We start from the raw sequence: 21,014 nt of genomic DNA, 5'->3' as shown, positions 1-21,014 counted from the left end.
TGCTGAACCACATAAGGTGACTAAAGGAGTTTGCACTACAAAATAATTTTACACTTTGAAGAGCTAGATTATTGAGAATGATTTGTCTCTCGCTATGGCCATGAACTGGTTGAAGGAGTGCTCCAAGAATTTGAGAGCTCACAAGCCATTGATCAAAAATCAAGTTTTGAGTCTTCTGACTCACCGATTCTATTGAAAGCAACAATGATAAGTTGTGTAACTTCAAAGCTTTTCAAATAGGTTGGAGTTGACATTGACTGAGCTGGGTGAAGCAAGAAACTTGCATATAAATTTAAGGATTGCGATATTTGACTTCTTAGGATGGAATTTTTATTAAAAAAGATTTGTGAAATAGAAAATTCTCATGCCAAATAAAATGCTACGTTGAAGGTGAAGTTGTTTGAAGATCTAAATGAAATTGATTTTATAAATTACTACATTAACTTCTAGGATTATATGGACTAAATTTTTGAGAAGTACAGAAAAGTGATCAATTTTTGTTTGACGATATTGACTAAGAAAAAAGTTGAGAAACAAATTAAGCTTGAAAATTCTTAAACTATGATAAAATTTTGGAAGAATTGGTTTGGAAAGAACCTGCTTGAAACCTTTAAATAGGGAGGGGTGAAGCAAGAACGTTATTCGAAAAGAGAGATTTCTTGGAGAATTCTAGTTAGATTTCTAATGAGATTTAAAGTTTGTGCCCGGCCAGTGACACCTTATTCCAGGCGACAAAGATTAACACTACAAAATTGAAACATTGTAAAAGTTTATAGATAATGTATAGGTTGATCCCGCTGTAGTTAGCTGTGTGGCGGGCAAATCAGGCCTTTAGTCCTCTTTTAGTATGAGGAACTACTATCTGCTGGATTCCCATTATGAGTTTTCATGTTGAGAACTAATTTCGATTTGTTATTACTGTGAACAAATTGGTGGATTAGTTTGATGACTACTTTTGATTGACAGCTGGCACTTAGGCAAGTTTAACAACTTTGCAAGGAGTACCGAGTTTGATTTAACTCTTGCATGATTTGTTTGAGATGCCTTTATGGGTGGATGGATCCAGTCTTAAGGTTACTTTAAACTTGGCAAATGTTAAATTGTAGGTGATTTCAGCTTGTTTTAAATTAGTGGCTTCTTCAATTTGGTTGTTGTTCTTATTGTGATTTGATTAACTTGATCCAGGATAACATGGGCATGCAGATAAATTTATAGGCCATGATTGCTTGTGAATCTTATATTAAATTCTTTAATTAAATTTTACTTTCAGTTATTATTTTTTTGCTAGGAATAAATATCATCTTAGTTGGTTCAATTAGATTGGATATGTATGTATTAATAATTTCAAGGGTCATTTACAAACAGACCATGAAATTCTTATGTTCTAGGGGGACTGAACTGGATGGAGAGTGCAGAACCGGTTCAGCCAAGCTACTGCAAGGGCCGACCGGTCCAAAGTTGGGCTAGGTTTGCCACCATGGGGAGCCCCCCAATTATCTGCTAATATATATATTGTTGTTTTTTATTAAGGCTCAGTTTTTGCTGTGTTTTCTGTCAGTGCAGCTGTTGACTTTTTCAGTTTTTTTTTCCTTAGGGCTGTATCCCATGACAGGTGGTGCTTCAACTGTATCTTACCCCAAGACGGTGATTTTCTCCACTAAATCCTGTGCTTATTCTGTTCCTGCTCGCTGCCACCCTGCCTAAGCGCCTCCCCCATCCCTGTTTCCTGCCGCCAGCCCTACCATCACCTTACTGCTACCAAAACGCCTTCCCACTCACAATGTCTGCAATCCCGTCCCACACCACCTGTTGTTGCCGCAATCCCATGCCACCTCTCCCGCTGCTATCACAACCCCCTCCGATCCTTGCAGTACTGCTGCCAACCCCTTCACCTACGAGACAGCCACTGTAACCCTTCCTCCTCTCTTCCAGCTGCTGTCAAAAACCCCTTTCCAATCCCTGCTGTCAACGCAAGCCCCAACTTGCATCCCTACCTGCTGTCCGGCCGCCACCCATCACCTTCAACCTCTCCCTATGGTGTTGTTTGTGTTGTGCGTTTTATTTCAGTTCTAAGAACCCTCTTGTCCTGGTTCCACCATATTTCTGCAATAATATTTTCAGTTCGCTGTGATTTAGGTTACCTCTGGTGTCACTTTTCTTTTTACATTTATAGAACCCGAATCTCTTATATCACATAAAAGATATTTCTATTTTAACTTTTAAAAAGTGAAATACATATTTTCTGCATAGGTAAGTTGTCATGCATGTAAAAATTGAAGTTTAAATGTTAGATATGTAAATGCATAAGAATTGAGGTTGGTATGCATGTAAGTCTTCCTTATCTTAATAGACTGGCAAGCAGGTTCGATCAGACAGGAAGTTCATCTGCTGTGGCTGGAGCCTGAATATATCCATGCTGGTGGCAAAGCGGTACCGCTGCACCCACTCATCAACATGTGCGTGCACTAAAGGCCATCTGAGTGAGGATGCACTATTCCTCGTATTTCAGCACCAGAATTGGAATCCCAGATTGATCGCTACTCTGTCTTGTGTTTGCAAATGGTTTAACGATATATCCAAACGGGTTCTCTGGAAAGAATTCTGCAGAGCCCGTGCACCGAAGATGATGCTAGACTTGCAATCTAGTGGAAGCCACAGTGCTGATGGAAATTGGAAGGCGCTTGCGAAGCTTTTAATCTATTGTTCTGGTTGTAGCAAAGGTGGCCCTTTGAATAGCTCACCTATTCCAGGTCACTTTGTCTATAGGACACGGTTTTCAATGACATCAGGCAAAAGCTTTCTCATTCCTCAGTGCAGAACAGATGTCCTCTATGTCTCAGACCCTTGTGAGCATCTTGACCAAGGAGAGGATGGTGATTTAGGGTTTTTCCGGGGAATCTTCAAGTCATTTTCTGTTTCAAAAGTCAGGAAGATGCTGATCGACAAGGGTGCCAAACTCCATAAGACTGAGCTCTGTCCATTTTGTAAGGCAAAAATGTGGAGCATGCTACAGGCCAAAATGGTGCCAAAGAGTGCATGCAACAGGTTGGGTGCTTATGAGGACTGCATAGATTATTATGTTTGCCTTAATGGCCATATGCTTGGCATTTGCACTTTGTTACCATTATCCGATTCTGAGGAGGCGTCAGAACTAGAGTGATACTTGGTAATTTGATGACGTATTTCACTTTTATCTTGTTTTCTTCTTCTCACATAACCTCATTGTGTTGCTTGTTTCAAAATAATTTCTATGTTTTTCTTGTGTTATAATTATAGCAGGTGCAGTAGAGTGAATAGATTTTTTTCCCGTTGTCAGCCAATAGTAGAAATGGTATTAACTTCATCATAAAACTGTTTTAGATCTTTCATATAAAAATAATGTATCCATATAGTAGCATTCTTTGAAATTGATTAGCTGCTGAATTACATGAGAATTTCTTCATAAGAATATATTGTTACCTCTTTTTAACCCATTGGAATGATGGGAGACGTATTAGAAACATTGGCCTAGAAAAATTTTGTTTTTTGCTGGGGCATCAGTTTTTAATTTTGTGAAATGAAGATGATTTTTGTGGCAAGGAAATTAATGAAAACTTTTAAAGTCGGTGAGATGATCTTAACATTTTGTTTATTGACGTTGAAAATGCATGATCAAGTATAACAAGAATTGATTTCGCATGAATTAAGGAGAAAGGTGTATGTATGTAAAATGTTAAATTTAGTTAGTTTGTATTGTATTGATTGGGACTGGCATTTGAAGTAGTTTTGAAGTAACAATGACATTCCAGATTACAATAGAAAATTTTCAATGCAAAAGTTTTAAGGTTGTACCATTATTATTTCAATTATGTAGATATTTATGAAGACCATTCAAAGAGAGATATGTTGATTTATACTATTTTGCATATGGTCTTGTTTTAATAGTTATAATTGCTTTCGGATTAAGTCAAAAAAATATAATGAATGAAGAACTTGGATAAGAGTATTTGGTTACAAGGAAGTTAATAATAATTAAGTTGAGTAGTTTAGAATAGAATTTTTTTAGAATAGTTTGATCAACAAACTAGGACAAATATTATGGAAATGCTTATAATAGAGGGATGATCACCTATTGAAAATAAAATAATGGAAGATAGAATTATGTATGTATAACTATCTGCAGCAAAGGAAAAAATATACAACTTTGTGGCATGTAGATAAAATAAAGTTGAATGGATTAGATTGAACTTGACTAAAGTGATATGTCTAGTAACGCAAAAAGGTGCAAATAGAGTTGAACGCCTCAGGTAATGCTAAATAGGAATGTCTGGCGACAAGGGATTCATCACCTCAAATAGCTTGGATAAGACTATTGATGATGATGCTGATGACACCGGCTATGATGTTGATGACAATCACTCTTCAGTCCCTTGATTTCATAAATAGGATGGTAGCATGACTTGAGCATCTAGATTCTAGACTTAAAACGGCTATGACGTCGATGACAACCACTCTTCAGTCCATTGATTTCATTAATAGGATGGTAGCATGACTTGAGTTTCTGGACTTAACATTGCATATTTAGTAAAATGCATTCTTGAATGGATAATGTGTCTATTTTAATCATCTAGTTCATTTTTCAATTTCAAAATAATAGAAATATTTTTAAAAGCTTGAATATAATTTATAAATTTGACCTGTAAAACTTAGCATTGATATTGAATGAATTGATGGGCATAAGTTACTTGAATTTCTACCAGTTACCAAATTATTTGATTTGTAATTAATGGTTGTAATTCAGCACATTGGAATGTCATATGGATGCCAACTATTTTATATGTGATTCTAATGTACCTGATAATTAATAGCACTACATTTTTCTTCTAGCAGGTTGTTCTACTTTTCTAGTCAAATGATTTTTTGTTATTACTGCATCATGACACCATTCAAGCCAAATTTGTAAAGATGTTGAGATTGGTTGGTCTCGTTGTTTTATGAAGATGGCTGAGTTTGAAACTATAGGCAGGCAAGAGGAAATTTTTCTTTGGTATTTGTTTTCTCGCTCAGAATTCTGTCTGTGCTAATTCTTGTCGAGAGAATCATATTGACCATATTGTAAAAGTTGTACTGCATTCTCTATAAATGTATAGTTTGTGATCTACTTATGTGTCTCAAATGCTATTTTAGCATTTGTAATGCGTTTGTGCTAAATTTACTTTTCATTTAAATGCTCTCACTAGCTTTTACTTTTTCATCAGTGGTATAAATTATGGAATCATGCCTGCGGTTATCTAGGCATGCAAATCATACCAACAAACTTGCAGATATTCTACATTCAACTTGTATTCATTTTTAGCTGAAATATGTCTAAAAAATGCATTCAAGAGAATGATGCTGGTGGCTTGCCATGTTTAGAACTTTTCCCACCCTAGTGATTCGGTAACACAGCAGGCACTGGGCATTTTTCTTGTTAACTTATGTTCCATCTTTTTCTCATCTTAGCTTCATCATTCTGTTTCCTCTCCTTTTCAAGTGCTCTTGCTTCTCCAACAATTTAGTCAATTTTTTGATATTTCATCATAATATTTCTGGAAAGTTTTTGCACGTTTGTGTTTTGTATAATACCTGAAAAAATAAATAAATTAATAATAACCTTATTATTATTATTAGGAGTTTCAATTAGTGCAGTCATTTCGGGTGAGAACGACGCCTTGACAATTTTATTTCCACGAGAAGTGCTCCTTTCAAATAAAACAAACAGAGAGAACCAGACGAGAGGTAGAGAAGAAGGAAAGAGACTCAGGGAGATCAATAGTGTGAGAAGGAGAACGAAGAAGAAGAAGTAGAAGAAGAAGAAGAAAGGGAAATGCTTGCCTACGAGGGATGAAGACAAAGGTAGTAGAAGTTGGCTCCGATCGTGAACGACTTAACTGGGAGCCGATCTTCCTACAAAGGCAGGAAGATCGACGACACATGCAAGCTTGTGTTTCTTCATGCTAGAGAGTGCGTAGGAGAAAGGCAACACTAGCGAGAGCATCGAACTTGCTGCTTGGATGATCCCACACATGTGGCCACCAAAGGGAAGAAGTGTTGCTTGTAGGTGTGGAGTTCGCGAATGGCTCGACTGTGCTTGATGTTGCCTACAGTCAAAGGAAGAAAGAAAAAAAGGAGGGTTGTGTTCACATCCTATATGAAGGAGAAGTGAAGGAAGACATGGCATCGCAGGAGTTTCGGGTAGGTTAAGTGAAGACTGAACCGAGGCAATAAGGTTAAGGTTATCTTTTATTTTATATAAGATATTTTTTTAATTAATAAGATTATATTAAGTTATACTAATCTTTATGAAATAAAGATTATAATTTTTCACATTGAAAGTTATTATATTTAATTAATGTTAGGAGGACTTGCAAGAAGGTTTGCAGTGTAGATTCGAACTATAAAAAGGCAATTCAAATCATAGAATGAATGTTAGGCTAAGGCTTTATGGATTTTATGTTTTAACTATATAAATAACTTTAATATGTTATTAAGGTATATTAAACTTTATGAATTAATTTCAAAGGAGCAATAAGATCGAGTCGGATCATACAAAAGAAGTGAAGGAGGTAAGATTGGTGTTTATTTAGTAATCATTATAATCAAATTAATTATAAATTATTGCATATTAATGTTAGAATGTTATGAAATATAACCAGGTGAGAAAATTGAAGATGTGAAAAAGGAAGTTAAAGGATTTTCATAAGGTGAAATCAAAGTGACTGCTCTTTTAAGTTATAGTAATTTTTATTTCTTCTAAACTAAATCCATTGATTGTTATTGAACCTGATTACACTATTTTATTATGATTTAAATGCTCTTTTAGATATTGGTCATATCATTTTGATGAATTTACATTTAGAAATGCTACAATTATGCATTATGTGGATGTATACTTAATATGTTGAATTGAATGAAATAAACGTACGAATGATATGAATCACATGGACTGATTGCATGTGCATGCTTGCTATAATGAAGTTTACCTATTTATGATACTAGTAAGACAACCCTAAGGTACTTGTCCACGTAAATGGAAAATTATATTGATATTGAAGTAACTTAAATAATACATTTTTAGACGATGTTCTTGTGACAGTTGTACATATACAATATGATATAGATATGTTTTTAATATAGTTAAACGCATTGAATGTTATGAAATATTGTAATCGATCATATTTATAAATTATCAGATGTTTTTATACTGATTTATTAAAGTATAATTGATATGCATATTGTCTTATTTTTGTTATGTTACTGTGGTTTGGAAGTAGATATACTTACTAGTTTTTTTTATTTATTGTTGTTTTAAATTAATATTACATGTTTAATCATTTCATTAAAAGATGAGTAATAGAAAAGAAAATATTTATAAAAGACGCGGTCAATCAGAAATGAGGTAAAATTAATTGTATTATTTAAAATTATTTTATATAGTGACGCTCACATTATTAAAATGTTAGTTATAGAAATAAATATAAAAAAAATAATTTCTACCCTTCGACCGTTTGTGCTTAGCTTTGTTAATTCTAAGCCCCAGGCCGGGTTATGCCATTGTGGTTCTCACTTCTCTCTGCATTTGGTACATAAATATCAGATCAGTTTGGACTTTTGTGATTGTAATTAAAAAACTATGGAAATTCAGGCCAATTCATAATTGGGTAATGCTTTTTTTTCTTTTGGCAGCCATGCATGTTCAGTAAATAGTATTCCAAAGCGTTGCATGCTTATTAGAAGTTCCAAAGATGTCTAGACAAATAAAACATTACGTGTAGTTGATCCCCAAGCAAAACGCACCCCTTCTTGAGCCTCATTGATTTGTATGACAACTTGGGATTTTTTACTCTTGAGGAAGCTTTAGTTTATATTACTAATTAGATTTCGCTTGATATTAGGGGTTTTCGATGTTTGGGTTCAAAATTTCCTACATAAATAAGCTCCTATAATTTTGTTGTCAATTAATTATCCATTTCAATCATGGAAGAGAACTTACGATTAAGGAAGCCACAGATTTAATTTTTATGCTTAAATTTAGTATTTTAAGTTTCAACTTGATTGCATGTGGACTGATTAGAAATGTGGAGGTATGTTCAATCAAGATGTTATGGTTACGTCATATCGGGCTAATTAATGAACCTAGTCTGCCGACACTATTGGTTTTTGAGTTGTAACATCTAGGGTATGTAATTATAAACCATGGATTGAATCCTTTCAAATGAAGGCATAAGCGTTCTTCAAAGATTTGCTTTTATGGCTGCCTTTAACTCATTTACTTGCAGAGGGATTATTGTATGAGTTTGGTTGAGTGGTTAAGTGGTGTGCAACATGCTTACTTACAATTTAGATGGACTAGAAATGATCAACAAACTAAGAGATATGTCAAGACCACCAATTGTCCACGTGTTTCAATTTTATTCCAAGGGCCTAAGGTACATGATGGGTTTGTTTAGCTTGTTGATAGATCCATAGCTATCTTAGAGTTGAGAGTAAAATGGTTTATTTACTTGCCATACTATTGAATAGCTTTATCTTGAGATATAGTGATGCTCAATGTGGAGAGCTTTCACATGATGAGGAGATTGTTTAGACACATACGAACATTTTAGTTTAACATCTAATATTTGAAAAAATTAATTGATGTGGCAGATAAAGAAATTCACCCCAACCAGGAAATATTTCAATTATCATAATTTTGGGCACATTGTATTTAACTGCCCACGCGAGGGTGATATCTTTCACTGGGCATGAGGACTTAAGAAATTGACAGTAACATAGGAGAGGATAAAGATGCCAGAGAAAAGTATCTGCTTCTAGCCGACAAGGGAGATATGATAGTGGCTCAAGCAAAACCCACGAGAGAGACTCCAACATGACTAACATTTGTTGTCCTAGAAAGTAGTGACTCTACTGAGCCAATATAAAAAAAGGAGCAACCCCTATTATAGGAGTTCCTAGATAACCTGAATTATAGTTTATCTCCTAGGTGGTTGACACAAACAATGGTCCGAGATGCCATAGATTTTTATTCTAGAGTCGGTTCCTCCGTACGGATTAATTATTGGATGTGTTAAGCTGAGTACAAAGAATAGAAAAAACAGGTTAAATATTAAATGGCTTAATACTTGATTTGTAAGAATGTCTGTCTATATATAGTTCTGGCTCTAGTTGTGTCATAAAAATATGGCTATTATTCTATCTGGACATATTTTGGATGGACGTATGTATTTCATAGTTATTTTGGGTGGACATGAGTAAAAAACTTTATAATTGGACTTCTTCAGGCACAACAATGCAATGAATTTGTTCTAGTGATGATAGATTCATTCTAGAAGCTTCTCACAAACCCATATATCTCGTGAGAATAACGTGAGATGTTGAGGTTGATGTGAGCCGCAAATTTGGGCTAGGAATTAAACACTAGAGGAAGAAGCTAGCAAAATCTCTTCTAGCGCAAGCGATTGTGGGATTTTGCAATTGTGGGACCCTATGATTGTGGGAATCATCTCGAACCGATAAGGGATTTCTTACCTTTTTTTATTTTCACGGGTCTGATGGACCCTTTTTTCCTTTATTTTCTTCTAATTATAAGTACAAATATCGCATGTAAAACCTGATTTAGTAGATTTTTGGCTATTATTAGTGTTTAGAGAGGCTCTTTGTTTTATGCCCTTCAGATGGTTGTCTCATTTCCTTTTGCAAGTGGTGTATATGTATCTTGCTAAGTAACAGTTGGATCCTCCTTGTTGTTTGTACATTGTCGTTTCACCTTTTGAGTGTTGTTTTCAATCCATAAAGCTATCAAACGCGTCGAAGTTGCTGTCAAACAGCAGATTTTGCCGTTTTTCTCTTTCCTAACACCGAAGACCGCCCCTATCCTCATCTTGGTACCATTCCCCAATCACCTCTCTGCTAAAGTCGCTTCCTAAACAACTTCTAGGAGCCCTAGAATGATATCATTGGTGCCAACTTTCAAACGCTACACTATCTTTTAGCTTAAAAAAATTCAAATATCAAGTTTAGAAAAAAAAAAACAACTTACAAATTGCACAAAACAAATGCTACACTATCTTTAGTTTCAGGCATACATCAATCGTATCAAAAATAAATAAAACTAAGTTAATATTCATTTATTGCTTGTCTTCTAAATTCGCTGTCTCTTGTGGTTGGTTCATGTCTTTTGTGATTCGTTCATGTCTCGCTCCATGTGCTTTTTGTGTTACATTAACTCTATTTATGGATTTAAATTCTTTGATTTTTAGGGATGCATTTTCTTTTCATGCAAAGCCATTTTGAATGATAGTACAAGGTGAGGGTAGCTCAACTTTGAGAGAGATTATCATTGTCAACACCAACATAATGACTTATGTAGTGGATTGAATTTCAATTTTCATTATTCATTATGACGTCTGCGAAGAAAGTGACTCTTGTTTTCGTACCTGGACCGAACAGGTCGAGGTTTTTTTCGATGCTGAGGAGTTTGTCGGTACTCTTGGGCGGCTCTTTATTATCCTATTACTATATATTTGGTTTTCATGTTTTATATTGGAGTTTTCTTCATGTTTTTGTTCACGAGAGTCGTCGGCATTTCGGTTTCTTTTTTCTAGGGTTGTGTCCAAAGGTGAGTGGTGCTCTAGCTCATCTAAAGTGGTGACCTTTTTCCAAGCGTCGAGTGGTGCTTCAGCTGTAGCTCATTCCCAATTGAGTATTTATCCTCGACCTTTCCTTCCCCCCAAACCCCCACTTAGTTTCCGCACCTCTTTTCTCACTATAATTGTCCAGGACAGCCGTTGTTTCTATTCTTTCCTATAGTTATCCTCTTTCCAGCCACCTCCCTTTCACAATCCATCTTGTCCTGCCGTTGACCTTCCTCTTGTTGTTTCCAACAGCCCACAACCTTCTAGCTGCCTCATACCCGTTGCCATCGCCATTCCAGCCCTCCATCCTCACTATCCTCACTGCCCCAACCCTCCACAATCGCTATCGCAGCTCACAATGCCTTCCCTTTGTTTTTTTTCCTGCCATCTAGCCGCCCCAAAGAACAAACTGCCGCTGTTTGGACTGTTGTCCCTTGCTGCCCTGCTGTTCTAGCCTCCCATAATCACTTATGCCTCTCATACATAGCACGAAAACCATTTCTCTACCTTGTTGCCACCTCTTCAAGCCTCTAACCGTCACTACTATAACCCGAGATCGGTCTGATGTGAGTTGCTATTTTTTCTTTTAAGTGTGTTTGATTGTAACTGTCTATTTGCTTCCAGTAATATTGTTTGTTTTTTCTATTATGATTTGGGTCAACTCCGGTATTACATGATAGTTAGGCCGTCCATATGTTCGTCAAAATTTAACCGACTAGCAAAGTGACCAAGCATTTTTGTGCATTGATAACAAAAGTTTGAAGGCTCCTGTTATCTCTCTTTAAGTTGCTTGTATTGTTGCTTTGGTGCAAAAGTTTGCATCCTCTATTTTCATGTGTTTTTGTGGAGTTAAGATTCTGCAAAGAAATTTTTTCTGTTAGTGAGAAAACCCATTTATGAAAATATGACATTAAACAGGACGCAATGTAGAAAAAAGGATTCATGTAGTCGATCCCACGTAGTGGGACTAAGGCTTTGTTGTGGTGAGAAAACCCATTTATATTTGGGGCATTTACATATATACCACCCAAATTTTATGTATTTACATATCTTAATGAGAAAACCCATTTATTTTTTGTTCATTTGTGATTGCAGTGCGCATCTGTTTGCACTCTTTTGGTGAATGATTGAATGGATGTTGCAGTTTTTTTAGTGAATGACATGCCTGTGGATAGGGCCATCAAAAAAAGCTCATTGTTTGTATTTGATTTATCTTTGGTTCAACAAGTAGCTCGAGTTTGGTTATTTTTTATAAGCTTGTTTATTTAAATGAGACAAACATAAGAAAGGCCTTGCTTGATCATGTTCAGCTCGACAACAGCTTATTTATGTTTATATGTCTTTTAATTTTGATGAACTATATCTATTAATTTGATCTCCTTTAACCACAAATTCAACATTTCTCTCGTTCTTTCTATTGCATGAGGAGGTTTATTTGGTTAGGCCACATCAAGTTTGAGAGTCGACCACAAGGGCCATGTGAGCAGTTTCCGGCATCATTAAGGTCATAGCGCGGGGGCTGAGTCGTTCAATTGCTCGAATTGATGTATTATGGATTTGCTCAAATCAGATAAATTCAAAATACATCAAGGAAAAAACATAGATGGTGTATTCTCAATTCCTTCAAATATTACTTTGCAATGGCTTTATTTTCACCCAAGCGCCCAAAATTACCAAGTAAAAGCACTCACTTTGTTATACAAATCCTTGCATTGCTACACATTTCATGAGCCATTCCTTTGAATTTGAACAATCACATATTCTCATCAATCAAGTAAATACATACGACTCGTCCTATAAATTTACACATCGAACACCTAAACTTCACTTTTACATACATATGATATTTTTTTTATGACATGAAATTTTTGGGCAGTATAAATATAAAAATTAAAGGTCAGGTGTTTAGATATGTAAATCATCATTTAGGGTCACAACCATGAGCTTCAAAATGTGGAAATACAACAAATGCAATGGACATAGGAGCTAATGTTATGGGTGCATTAACTGCAACAAAAACTGGTCTTAGCTCTGGAATCTCTCCCGACTCTGTAATCTGCAGAGGACTTCCATTCAGAAGCATTATCCTGCTAAGATAGTCTCCATCCTTGGCAGTTAAATGATATTCTTCTCTTGTTAGAAACCCACCTAAAGCTTTCCTTCCAATCCACGAAACCGAACGTTTCATATTACGAGTAAAAGAGCCATCTTTCCGAACGCCTTTTTCCGTTAGATCGATGTTCAGATCATTTTGCACCGTCGTGTTAAAAGTTGTGGTTTCGCTGTAGTTGATCAAGAGCAAGGCAACACCGGGCTGCAATGGATGTTTAAGAAACACTGTTAAGGTAAATTTCAACTGGGGGCATTTTACATGTATACCATGCAATTCTTATATATTTGCATAACAACTAAACTTTCATGTTTATAAACATTACAGTCTAATCTTTAATATCATATAAGAAAAAATATCATTACTAACTTTTTAAAAGTGAAAGGCACATTTTCATGCATAGGTTTATAACATAAAAGTGTTATAAATGTAAAAAATCAAACTTTACGTGTTAACTATGTAAAAACAAAGGAATTGTGTGGCGTGTTGCTTAAAGATTCATTATTTTATGTGTTTTTATGAAAATGTGATGATTTTGTTGAACTTTCTTGATGATGAAGTAGATTCTTACTCCAGATTTTCTGCAATGAGCATAAGCTTTCAAGAATGGAGATCCATTAATATCAATAGCAAGAACACCTGTCCCCATGAGCTGATGCCAAAGCAGTGCACTGGTGACAATTACAAAAAAGAGGATAAATTTTCAGAATATCACTGTATAAGTTTATGGGGGCATTTACATACATACCACTCAATTCTTATGTATTTACATATCTAACATCTAAATTTTTCGCATCACATCAAAGACACCACCATTTTAAGTTTTAAATTGTGAAGTACACCTTTTCATGCGGTGGCGTGTAGGTAAATATTGAAGTTTAGTTGTTAGAAATGTAAATTCATTTGTGTTGTATGTATGTAAAATCTTCCTAAATTATTAATAGTTAGCAAGTGCTTGCCTGTAGTAATCAGGATTTGGAATGAATGTTTCTTTGTCAAGGAGGCCATAGTTGCCTCCAATCAATGCCTGTCTGCAATAAACCTTGGTGTTGTACTTAGATGCCATTCCTAGTTGATCCAAGTACCTGAGTAAAATGGTTTGGAAGTAATGCAATTTAGCTTTAGGAAAGTTGAAAACAATGGGTTCTAAATTGCTTAAAAATTATACAAAATTTGAACCGAGTCTCGCTTTTGACTCAAAATAAGTTGAGTGGATTTCAATTTTGATTTAGTGGAGTTGGCGTAACAATTGAACATTCTAGGTTGAGTGAACCAAACTACCCGCTCGAATCAATTGCATAAATAGTCAAGTAGGAATCAATATTATTATTTGCATTTGAGTTAAATTCACTCGAACTTCACTCGATATTACGATATTATCTTTTAGATGAATCTTAAATGAAAACCAAAAAAGAGCATCAATCTCAATAAGCTATTCAAATATCAATTTTGAACTCGGTTGATTTTTAGTCAAATCAGAATCGAAAGGTTTCGAGTTCCATCCAACTCCAATCACTTGGAACCAACTTCAAGTCAAGCATAAATAAAATTTTGGGATAAACTGAGGGGTTTACAAAACAATCATCCATATCATTTGTTTGAACTATCAAATTAATGTAATTACGATTGCCTTAGTCAGCCCATTAGTAATTTGACAAAAATAAAAAATAATGGGAAAGGGTTTTATTATGAATTCTATGTGTTGGTTAGAATTGGACAATGTATTAGTTTTTGTAAATATCAAAATTTTAGGTAATTATACTTGCAATCGCCCCAAATCCTTTTTGCAATCAAATAAAGTTCACTTAAATTTGGATCAATTTCAGCCCTAAATGATTCTCAAGTGAAAAAGTAAAAATATAAAAATAAATCAAAGACAAGCTATTCAAAATTGCATTTTAGACCATATAAAAGAATAAATAAAGCAATTTACCAAAAGCTATTTAGGAAGGTGTTGGAGACTAGAGAGCTGCCACTATTGTAGACACCACCAGCCTCACCAACCCAGGCAGATGACCAAGGCCCATGCTCCTCTATGGTGTGTTGGACAGCTCTGAATGTATCTGCAGCCCCACTTAAATAAATTGGATCTTTAATTCTGTCTGCAATATGTGGGTCATCACCTGAAATAATAAGAATTTGAAATTATTATTCTTTTGAAATTTTCAAGTAATTTCTTATTCATTATGAAACTATAGTATTAATATCTTATCCTTGCCTAGTTAAAATATTAAAGGAGGGGAAATTTGCATACATACCACAGGATTCCTTTGTATTTACATATCTAAGACCTAAAGTTTAATATTTAGGTTTAAAACATTAAAACACTTTAGTTTCATGAACTTATGCATGAAAAAAATGTACTCACTGTTAAAAAGTGCGTAGTGATTAGTATTTTTGATGTGATATTAAAGATTAGAGTGTTATGTATGTAGTTATGAAAGTTTTTGTGTTAGATATGCAAATTCATAAGAATTATGTGGTATGTATTTGATTTGTCTTGACTTTGGGCATTTACATACATACCATCCAATCCCTATGTATTTATATATATAACACCTAAACTTTGCTTTTTATATTTATACCACCCAAAACGTTTGTATTACAAAAAAAAAAAAAAAAACCACTTTTTTAACTTTTAAAAAGTGAAATACACATTTTCATACATAGAGGTAAGATAGCATACATATATAAAAATTGAAGATTAAGGATTAGATATGTAAATCATAAGATACTAACACTTGTCGTGTCGGCGTTATATATAAAAAAAATATTAAAATTTAGGTGTCATATCCATATTGAAATTCTATGGACTATATGGTATGTATGTAAATCCCACAATTTCATTCTTTTTTTTCATGTGCAAGAAATTAAGGAAAATATATTAGTCCCATATGAATTTATACTCACCTCCACCCAGATTATATATGTGATGTGTTAAGGCATCGAGCACATTAGGCCCAGAAGCCTCGAGCAGCTCAGCATACCACTGTGGATCGTTAAAAAACCCTCCAGGTGCTACCAGCAATGGCTTTGTTTCGGAATTTCTGTACAGATTTCCAAGAATACCTTTCAAGGAAATTAAATCTCTTGCATATTGGTCTGAATCAACACTTGCTCCTATTCCATGCCCACTCAACTCATTTCCTGAATCATTTAAGAGGAAAATAGAGAAAATTATAACCACTTTGTTTTTGTTTCTGGAAGATTTACATATGTACCACACAATTCTAATGTATTTACATACTTAACACCTGAACTTCAATTTTTATGTGCACACCGCCACATTATCAATATGCATGAAAAGGTGCGTTTCACTTTTTAGAAGTTAAAATAGTGGTATTTTTTATGTGATATGAAAGATTTGGGTGGCATAAATGTAATATGAAAGATTTGGGTGGCTGAAAGATTTGGGTGGCATAAATGTAAAAAAAAGTAAAGTTTAGTTGTTAGATATATAAATACATGGGAATTAGGTGGAATGTATGTAAATGCTCTTCTTTTTTCAAGATTTACATACATACCACTCAAATCCTTTGTATTTACATATTTAACACCTAAGCTTTAATTTTTACATATATGGCACCTTACCTAAAGGTGTATTTCACTTCTCAAAAGAGAAAATGGTGGCATTTTTATGTGATATAAAAGATTTTGGCTGTAGAAATGTAAAAAGTTAAGTTTAGGTGTTATACATGTAAATACAGAGGAATTGGGTGTTTTGTATGTATATGCCCCTTTTTGGAAGATTTAAATACATACAAGTCAATTCCGTTGTATTTACATAACTAACACCTAAGCTTCAATTTTTACATAAATGCCACCTTGCCTATGCATGATATTGCACTTTTTAAAAGTTACAACGGTAATATTTTTTTATGTGATATAAAAGATTTAGGCATTTTTTTTCTAAATAAATATGATCAACATTAGTGATCTTAAGATGGTTAATAATAATATTAAGTTTTATTTTACTGTCACATTGGTAAAAAAAGATTTTGACGAGGCTTCAAAGAAAGCAAAATGTGAAAAGTCAGTAGGACCTGATGATATCTCAATTGAAGTGTGGAAATATTTAGGAGATTTGATAGTAATTGTTAAAGTTATTAGCAATGCGGAGATGACTCACCAAACTCCCACGAAGTAACGGGATATCCCTTGGAAACCGTGTATTCAATGAAATCGCGAGCATTGGTCGAGTTCCAGGGGCCTTGCCAGAAACCCTCACTACCTTGTTGTCTCCCTTGAAGAGCATTTAGGCCAAATATGGCTATTGCCCTGTAAAATATAGCATGAATATTACAACTCTTTATGTTGTACAAAAAATTGCATGGGGCATTTACAAATCTTATTTATTTGCATATCTATCACCAATATTTTACTTTTCATATTAATACCAACCAAATATTTCATATCACATCAAAATACCATCATTTAACCTTTAAAATTTGAAATACACCTTTTCATCCATTGGTAAGGCATCCTGCATGTAAAAATTGATATTTACAAGATAATTATCCAAGTAATTTTTTTGAACTACCAAATCGATGTATTTTTTGTGTGTCATGATGAAACTATTGAGAATTTTACAAAAATGAAAAATATGGGTCGGTTTTACCATGAATTTTGATACTTGAGTGAGAATTTGAAAAATTGAATGGAAGAAGGTGGTTGATTTGTAAATAACAAGTTTCAGGTGGTTTGTATGTAATTGTCCCTTTATTTAATAAAAAAATTATATAAATAATAGAAAGAACAACAAGGAGTTTTTGAAGAATTATTACCCTGTATTCTGAAGAAAACGGTTCATCTCATCCCATCTTTGCATGCTCAAACAGCCTGTTGAAAAACCAAAAAGTCCAGAAGCAGACACAGATAATGGGACACAATCTTGGTTCGAACTTCCCACATCATACGTGATCCGATCTTGCAGAGTGCCTCCAATTCTTATCCTTAGTGGATTAAATGCTGATAAAATACATCAAAAAAGAAAAAAAAAATTTTTTTGTGAGATAAAAATGCAAAAAACTTGATAAAATGAATAAAATCATCACAATTCAATAATATTTACAAAAGGACCTAAGGTGTAGTGTTACTTTATCCTTAAAAATTGTAATCATAATGGTCAGGAATCAAAATTATCTCAAAAAAATACATTAAATGATCAACCAATCCATAAGAAACACGAACCTTTGATGGCCGCCGATAGGTATGGATTCTTCAAATCCTAAGAGCACCCAAAAAAAAAAAAATTATTCCTAGTTTTTTATTAGTCCCAAAATAGTCTCCTAACTCTTTGCATAGAATTATTTTACTCCCAGAGACAATAAAAGTATCAATTTAGTCCCTAGATTTTTTAATATGCGCTAAAATAGTCCACTGTGGGGGTTATTTTAACCCCAATTTAAAGAGTCTAGGGATTAATAACCCCATGTAAATAGTCAAGGGGTTAATTTGACACTTTACTCAATTCAAAAAACAAACTAACTCTCAAAAAAAGAGGCATTTACATATATATCACACAATTATTATGTATTTACATATCTAACATATAAATGCCCATATTTACGTACATAACACTCAAATATTTAACATCACATAAAAATACTACTATTACTAACTTTTCAAATATGGAATGCACATTTTCATGCATAGGTTTACGTTATAAATGTAAATATCAAAATTTAGGCGTTGGACATGTAAATAAATAGCAATTGTTTGGTATGCATGTAAATTTTCCTTAAAAAATTATAAAAAATCAAATCTTACCAAATTTAGAACAGAAGCCCTTCCCCATGGGCAATCTTTACCAATACACTTCTCAGGTGGCCACCAATCTATGGTGGCACAAATAAAACTATCATCAGTCTCAGCCACTGTAACAGAGCCCTGAATAATAACTGTTACATTCCCATTGCCTTGAGAAAAAACCACAGGAAGACAGCACAAGAGCAGAATCCATAAAACCCCTAACACCATTTCAGTAGCTCTGATTCTTGCCTAAAAAAGCTGAAATTTTTTTCAATAAAATCATAATAAGTACTCCTCAGAATAAAATGTAAAATAAATGCTTTAAAATTAGTACCAACCAGTTTGTTGATGTTTTATATGAAGAAAAGGAGCAATTTCTTGCACTATTTATATTGCTGAGAAGTTAAGAAAAAAAACTTTTTTTATGTTTCTTTTCATTAAAGACAACCTAAGAAGTTTTGTGAACAAAGCAACTAAGCCAATTTACCAAAGAATAAGACAATGAGGTGGTTTATGGATTCAAAACACCAACAGCTGAGGACTAGTTCTTAAACTGGAAAGATAAATTGAATGAAGAGTTGTGTTCAGATTGTTCTGTAAGATCCATCAAAGAGTTCAAATTATTGATTGGATCAGGCACGAATCCAAAGTCAACTGACGATTGAGCATGCACAGATCAAGCCTGCATGAAACAGTCAACTACCGAATAAAGCTTGGATAGGGTCAAACTTGGACTGAGCCTGTTCAGATCAAGCTTGGATCAAAGAGTTGACTAACGAACAATGCTTGGATAGAAACTTGAATCAAGCATGCTTACATTAAGCTCAAATCTAAGAGTCAACTAATGAACAAAGCTTGGATAAGGTTAAAACATAAACTGAGCCTGCTCAGATCAAGCTTGAATCAAAGAGTCAACTAACGAATAACGCTTGGTTAGGCTTAAACTTCAATTGAGCATGTTGAAATCAAGCATGAATCAAAGAGTCAACTAACGAATAAAACTTACTTGAACTGAGCCAAGCGTTAATCTAGTAGAGCTAATATGAGAAATGCATAAAAATGCATATGCATATCTAAAGGTGTAGGTGAGCCAAGTCGCCTCGTGAGCTGGCTTACGCTAAGCGGCTCATAAATTGAGCTCATTGATATAACAAGTGAAGCTCGAGCCAACTCCGACTCGACTCGTTAGACGTTGAGTCGACTTGTTTAAAAGAATATTAATATAAAATATGTTCAAAATATATTAAATTTCAATATTTTATATGTAAATTATTTATCAAGTAGTTTCTTATTATTTGTCTCCTAATTGTTCATTATATTTATCATTTTATTATAACACTAACTTAAATTAATATTATTTTTTCTCTTTTATAATAAACAAGCACGCTCATGAGCTGGCTCGAACTCATAGACTTGAGCTCGAGCTCAGACTTGATTAATTTTCAAGCTCAATCTAAAACTCAAGTTCACGATCACTCGAGCTAGACTCAACTCACTTACACCCCTATTCATACGTACATGCATGCGCACGCACACCCTTGCACACATGAACATACAATTAAAAAATTGAGCATGCACGCACACATGCATATACAAAATATCTTATGAAATAAAAAAGTTATTGAGACAGGATCAATTATCTTCATGAAACAAGTTTGAATCGAAGTTATTCTTAGCTGAATTGAGCCAACTAATAGCCATTTGTGACTTGGTTCAACGAACTTCATATCAAATAAAAAAACATCAAATCGCTCTTGTATCATGATTGGATGACCACAAACCTAGGCTACTTGGTATCAAAAAAATATCAAACGACATCCACTAATGTCATTGAACCAAGTAGAAGGCATTTACATACATATCACCCAATTCTTAAATATTTACATATCAAACACCTAAATTTACTTAATACATTTATACCACACAAATCTTTCATATCATATAAAAAATATCACTATTATCATATAAAAAATATCACTATTTTAACTTTTAAAAAGTGAAATACATATTTTCATGCATAAGTAACCTGGCATATATGTGTAAAAATTGAATTTTAGTGTTAGATATATAAAAATGTAAGAATTAAGTGGTATGTATGTGAATCTTCCAAAAAATATAATTGTGAACACAAGCTCAAGCACAAAACAAAGTGGGTTCTTTTTTTTTTTCCTCTCATTTTCCTATGGAACTCATCAAATAACTAATACCAAGATAAACTAAGAAGGGTGAAATCAAAGCTTTAATTAATCGCCCCAAATGTAATGAGGGATGAGGATAAAAGAATAATTTAAAATTAAAAACTTCATAATACACATATTTCTCAAAGCTAAAGAAAGCAAGAGACAACCAGTAATCCCTAACTCCGCCGTTGCCTTAAAATACGAGCTTTCCACAAGCCAAATTCTCATGAAGTCATCCATATGTCACATATTGCAGGATTGCAATAATCTAAACATAGTTTCTATAAAAATCAGAAAAATAATATATATATATATATATAG

At 33.9% G+C, this 21,014-nt stretch overlaps 2 protein-coding genes across 10 annotated transcripts in view; one reads left to right on the top strand and one right to left on the bottom strand.

The window, feature by feature from the left end:
- Positions 1 to 13,414, top strand: part of LOC110029135 (EID1-like F-box protein 2) — a 20,298-nt gene extending 6,884 nt beyond the window's left edge. The window contains exons 2-4 of one of the 9 annotated variants that reach the window (XR_002294497.1): positions 2,363 to 3,166; positions 3,280 to 3,331; positions 4,870 to 5,145. Coding sequence is in view for 6 of the 9 variants with exons in the window: in XM_020731277.1 (XP_020586936.1) it covers positions 2,414 to 3,160 (747 nt within the window). In the remaining 3 variants the exon portion in view is untranslated. Of the gene's footprint in view, positions 1 to 1,388; positions 1,468 to 2,350; positions 3,167 to 3,276; positions 3,332 to 4,866; positions 5,146 to 11,747; positions 11,825 to 13,338 lie in introns of those variants that run through there. The other 8 variants (XR_002294498.1, XR_002294499.1, XM_020731277.1 and 5 more) reach the window with 8 other exon arrangements.
- LOC110029134 (heparanase-like protein 2) overlaps positions 12,498 to 21,014 on the bottom strand; it is a 9,142-nt gene continuing 625 nt past the window's right edge. The window contains exons 2-10 of the mRNA XM_020731273.1: positions 18,532 to 18,771; positions 17,953 to 17,989; positions 17,547 to 17,730; positions 16,892 to 17,040; positions 15,673 to 15,909; positions 14,696 to 14,885; positions 13,722 to 13,847; positions 13,334 to 13,433; positions 12,498 to 12,966 (exon numbers count right to left, since the gene is read on the bottom strand). Of these exons, the coding sequence (XP_020586932.1) occupies positions 12,574 to 12,966; positions 13,334 to 13,433; positions 13,722 to 13,847; positions 14,696 to 14,885; positions 15,673 to 15,909; positions 16,892 to 17,040; positions 17,547 to 17,730; positions 17,953 to 17,989; positions 18,532 to 18,741 (1,626 nt within the window). The 5' untranslated portion in view covers positions 18,742 to 18,771 and the 3' untranslated portion in view covers positions 12,498 to 12,573. The remainder of the gene's footprint in view (positions 12,967 to 13,333; positions 13,434 to 13,721; positions 13,848 to 14,695; positions 14,886 to 15,672; positions 15,910 to 16,891; positions 17,041 to 17,546; positions 17,731 to 17,952; positions 17,990 to 18,531; positions 18,772 to 21,014) is intronic.

The sequence above is a fragment of the Phalaenopsis equestris genome, unplaced genomic scaffold, assembly GCF_001263595.1.
Source record: "Phalaenopsis equestris unplaced genomic scaffold, ASM126359v1 Scaffold000552, whole genome shotgun sequence".
Lineage (NCBI taxonomy): Eukaryota > Viridiplantae > Streptophyta > Magnoliopsida > Asparagales > Orchidaceae > Phalaenopsis > Phalaenopsis equestris.
Note: the sequence above shows the minus strand (reverse complement) of the source record. Positions and strands in the feature narration are given on the sequence as shown.